Source organism: Photinus pyralis, unplaced genomic scaffold (assembly GCF_008802855.1).
Source record: "Photinus pyralis isolate 1611_PpyrPB1 unplaced genomic scaffold, Ppyr1.3 Ppyr1.4_LG9, whole genome shotgun sequence".
NCBI lineage: Eukaryota > Metazoa > Arthropoda > Insecta > Coleoptera > Lampyridae > Photinus > Photinus pyralis.
Window position 1 is genome coordinate 2,643,612 of NW_022170878.1, and position 4,970 is coordinate 2,648,581.

General features: G+C 36.7%; 1 protein-coding gene across 1 annotated transcript; it reads left to right on the plus strand.

The window, feature by feature from the left end:
* Positions 1-2,742: 2,742 nt before the first annotated feature.
* On the plus strand, positions 2,743-4,227 carry LOC116181340. Its single transcript, XM_031501668.1, has 4 exons — positions 2,743-3,445; positions 3,493-3,648; positions 3,693-3,854; positions 3,903-4,227. Exons 1-4 carry the CDS (start codon positions 3,401-3,403, stop codon positions 4,065-4,067), a joined length of 528 nt encoding a protein of 175 aa, XP_031357528.1. The 5' UTR covers positions 2,743-3,400; the 3' UTR covers positions 4,068-4,227.
* The last annotated feature ends 743 nt before the right edge of the window (positions 4,228-4,970 follow it).

Below are 4,970 nucleotides of genomic sequence, written 5' to 3' on the forward strand. Positions count from 1 at the left end.
TACAGGGTATTTTCATTAAATGAAAAACGAAAGGATATTTTATTCTAGTTTGGGGACGCAACACATTGATTAATTAAATAAACAAGTACCTACAAAAAGGGATGTTTTGTCTTTCAAACTGGGGGACTACAAGAGCGTTCCCAATTTTTTTATACATAGTGGAACCGTAAAACAATCTTTTCCAATAATTGTCCCGATCATTTTTGCAAATCAATGGACTGTGGAATTTTTATTAGTTAACTAACAAATCGAATGGCTTCCGAAATTTAACAAGAAAAGTAACTGTATAATCGACCCTTGGCACTCGGATTAATAAAAATCATTCATTTTGGTGAAATAGAAGCATGAAAAAAGTTCACGCTGTAAAGAATCGATCGGTGCGACCCGATTTGCAAAATCATTTTTGGTTATTTTGAAAACTGGCTTCAAAGTCAAAAGCGGATTTCTCGTGAACTATTAATCGGATTTGGACATATTTTTTTTTAATGTACGACTTTCCGAGAGCTTTACATTCGCCTATTATAGAATTATATCATTTTGTTATATTTCGGGAGTTATTCCATTTGTTAACTAAGAAAATTCTTCGGATTTTGAAAAAAAAATTGCACAGTCCGTCGATTTGCAGGAATCATCGGGACAATTATTGGAGAAGATTGTTTTAGGGTTATAATATGAAAAAAAAATTGAAAACACCCCAGTTTGAAAGACAAAGCATCTCTTTTTCTACTTGTTTATTTAATTAATCAATGAGTATGAAACCTACGGTGATCTGGTTTGTCATATTGTTTTGTTATCAAAAGAAGTTACTAAATACGGATTTTCAAAAAGATCGGATGAACTTTACTTAGTAATAACAAAGTGTTAATTTTAGAAATTACTGTTTTTACATTTTTCCCTAAAAAACAATTGAAAACAGTTGAAAATGAGCGTTCCGGACCAATTGTATTTTATAGAAAATTTTATTCTAAACAAGTTCATTTCTATTCATTTTTTCACTCAGAGCAATAGTTAACCAGATATTGGCAGTCAAATGTGAAAAAACACGACATTTTCCCGTTTTTTCTTCGTTTTTTGTTTATAACAATATGATCCGGGCGTTTCTGGCCGGGGGACTATGATATTCCGATTCAGCAGATTTTTTTACATAGAATAGGCTTGGTTTCGTTCAGTGCAATGACTACATCCAGTTTATACTACTTTTAGAGCTAATTTGACTGGACTAAATGCATAGTAACCGTCAGAAATAATCGCCAGCCACCTGCGTAAAATGGCATGTTTATATTTTTTAACTAAAATTCTAATTTTTTACCTGTAAAAACTGTTTAATGTATAAATTTAACGAAAGGTTAGAACATTAACATATTGCAAATAAAATTGTTATAAAAAAAATTACCGTATACTTAAAATATAAAAAAAAATTAAATGCTGCCTTTTGCGCTAAAGTGCCTAAAATACAAGCCGCATTTCCCTGCTCAACAGCTAAACTGAATCTTTGTTTTAAAAATATAAAACGTTTTTCTTGAGGTTTTTCAAAAATTTTTTTTACAGATTTCTGAAGCAATTTTTTTGCAGATGGTCCCCAGCACCAAGTGTTTCAATACCGAAAGGGTAGAAAATAAAACGATCTAGTAGATTACCATATTTTAGCATCTTTTTTTTTCTGCGGATTCTGCAGCGGGTCCAGCAGCTGACGTCGATGAAACAATGTTGCTTTGGCTAACGGTATCTACACATGTTACGTCCCATATTAATTGTCGCCCGTTTTTCTATGGTCCGTATGTCATTCCATCTGGGCGTTTCCCGTCATTCCGTGAACAACTAGGGGGTTCCAATAATGATGGAATTCCTGCACTTTTTAAAGCTAGTTGTATAATATTGTTTAACGAAGTGTGTCGGCTCGAGCGACCTGAAGCCATTTTTTTGCAGGATAAACCGTGATAACCCCATTCTACTTCAGTTCCACAATGACAATAGTGAGGTTCACATAGAATTGCGCTAAGTCGAAGTCCAATTGCAATTCGAAAAGTGTCGTTGTCTAAAAGTGTTCCTAAATTGTTTGCTGGTAGTGCATCCAAAAATGCTCCAGATTCCGCAGAACTTCCTGACAATAAACGTGCTTTTTGTAGAGGATTTCCTTGAGATCGCGTTATCAAATCCCAGCTCTTTTGTAGTTTAGGCTCAAGGTTTAGGCTCAAGGTGTAACAACATTTGCATTTTCTTTCCATAAGTTTAATCCTTATTCCAAGTATGATTCCATATTGAACATATTATTCTAGTTAATTCGTTAAGAAGATCGACCAACGAAATTAACCGATGCCAAAAAGGCAGGAACAACTAGTTCTTCGGCAGATCGAGTTCCCAAACCTGAAAGTTTTATTGGCGGCGTTACAATTTTCCTATTTTCAGGGTTCATTTTTACATTAGTAAAGTAGGACATTAAACATCGAAGGCACCACAGGCGTTAATAGAAATAACGCCTACAGCCGATAGTATCATGAAATATAGTACAACAACGCAGTTTGGTGACCGTTCCGACAGTAATGGTATAATAGCAAAGATCAAATCGAATTTTTTCGATGACACGATAAACAGTTGGACGGATGTAAAAATCTGTTAATCGCGTGTCTGTATGGGCTATTAAAATCGAATCAAAAGCGAATTACCAAAATGATGTTCAGAGACTGAGTCACTTCAAAAAATGCTGAATTGCTGCTCGCAATTCGAAAAGTGTCGTTGTCTAAAAGTGTTCCTAAATTGTTTGCTGGTAGTGCATCCAAAAATGCTCCAGATTCCGCAGAACTTCCTGACAATAAACGTGCTTTTTGTAGAGGATTTCCTTGAGATCGCGTTATCAAATCCCAGCTCTTTTGTAGTTTAGGCTCAAGGTTTAGGCTCAAGGTGTAACAACATTTGCATTTTCTTTCCATAAGTTTAATCCTTATTCCAAGTATGATTCCATATTGAACATATTATTCTAGTTAATTCGTTAAGAAGATCGACCAACGAAATTAACCGATGCCAAAAAGGCAGGAACAACTAGTTCTTCGGCAGATCGAGTTCCCAAACCTGAAAGTTTTATTGGCGGCGTTACAATTTTCCTATTTTCAGGGTTCATTTTTACATTAGTAAAGTAGGACATTAAACATCGAAGGCACCACAGGCGTTAATAGAAATAACGCCTACAGCCGATAGTATCATGAAATATAGTACAACAACGCAGTTTGGTGACCGTTCCGACAGTAATGGTATAATAGCAAAGATCAAATCGAATTTTTTCGATGACACGATAAACAGTTGGACGGATGTAAAAATCTGTTAATCGCGTGTCTGTATGGGCTATTAAAATCGAATCAAAAGCGAATTACCAAAATGATGTTCAGAGACTGAGTCACTTCAAAAAATGCTGTTGCTGCTCGCGCTTTTCCTCCACGTGAACGCGTTTTATGTAAGGGAAATTACTTTCAAAAACACCACTAACTAGATCTCTTTAAGCAAAATGCGTACGACGTTATTCCAGAACGTATCGAAGTCGAATATTACGATTCTACCTTTGCGAACGTTTCCTGCACCAACTACAAGTATAACCGAACAACGCGTACGTTTATCTTCGCGGTAACGTTCAAGATTGATGTATCTGAAGGAGATATGGTAAGAACTGACCTACCCTTAGTGCTGTACAGAATAATTTTTAGGTGACGATAACGGGATACAAATGGCTGAGTAACCGATATCGCCTGGACATTTTGCAATTCAATATGACAGCCAAAGATGCTCTTAGCTTCAAGTACTTTGATATAAATCGCATGATACATTCCTGTACGACACCTCCCGTCGAATGGCCATTAAAAACGGGGGTAAGTTTTAATTAGGCGTGACCACTATTTTTGTAACGGTCGATGTAGGTGAAATATACATTAAGAGATTGGGTGCCTGACAGTACTAAGTTTCCTCCCGGCATCCCAGAAGGAAGGTGGAAAATAGCGATCAGGTTTTTCACGGACTACGGGAAACACTGTTTCTCTATGAACTGGTACTGCGCCATCAAATACAAGCTTAGAATGGAATGAAAGTAGTGCGATAACTGCGTAATATGCGTTGTAACTATTGCTGATATCTTTAGATACAAGTAGAGCAGTAAATTCTAGTATTTTATTTCCATTTCATTTTAAATGAAAATGACGGCTGCACACACCTTTGAATCCTGGAAACCGCACGATATTCAAAGAAAAAAGAGGTCTTATCAACAGGCACCCTTCCACTGACGAAGAATGCACCATGTTCCGCACGAGGGAGCAGGTCGGCATGCGAGGGGTCGGATTCTGCCAGCAAAAGTTTATAGGTTTTGAATTCACGCGCGATACAAGTTGTAATTACCGTGTTGTTTTCCTTTTAATTTTCACAAAAGGTTCCGCCAAATATGGATTTACCGGCTTTATGATTCAGTGGTAGAGCGTTGGACTATAAATTCGGAGGTCGGGTGTTCGAACCTGTGATGAGGTAAATTTTTCATCTGTGGCAGAGATGGGAATTTCTTTAGATCACTTTCAAGCATTCTGTCGGCTACTCCGAGGTTTTCCTGCAGTTTTTCCTAATTTTTAAGGTAAATACCGGAGTAGTATAGAACAACTTAAGACCTTCTGCAGAGGCAACTCTAAAAAGTAATAAACGGGTCACTCTGTAATTGGGCGCAAGCCTGTTGAGGGCCCAGAACAAGAGAGGGATAATAAATAAATAAAAAATAAGTGATTTCAATCGCGTAGTGAAGTAGCGGTAATGAAAATTGCATTAGTAACAAAGGTTGGGTTATCTGCAGGTTTCATTTTATGTTAAAACGGAAGTTGGTCTAATTCGTAGCAAGGCCGTTTATTTTCCTACTCAAATAAACAATTCCGAGCGTTTTTTCAAACTAAACCGCGAGTAAATAAACTGGCAATAGAACTCATTGTGATTTTCTTTTTTCGGATCACTAA

What these genes read in the sequence shown, in the direction of transcription:
- LOC116181340 (XM_031501668.1), top strand. Translation starts at nt 3,401, where the DNA reads ATGCTGTTGCTGCTCGCGCTTTTCCTCCACGTGAACGCGTTTTAT. An exon ending in ATGTATCTGAAGGAGATATG is followed by an intron (nt 3,649 to 3,692) that starts GTAAGAACTGAC and finishes AATAATTTTTAG; the next exon opens with GTGACGATAACGGGATACAA. An exon ending in AATGGCCATTAAAAACGGGG is followed by an intron (nt 3,855 to 3,902) that starts GTAAGTTTTAAT and finishes CGGTCGATGTAG; the next exon opens with GTGAAATATACATTAAGAGA.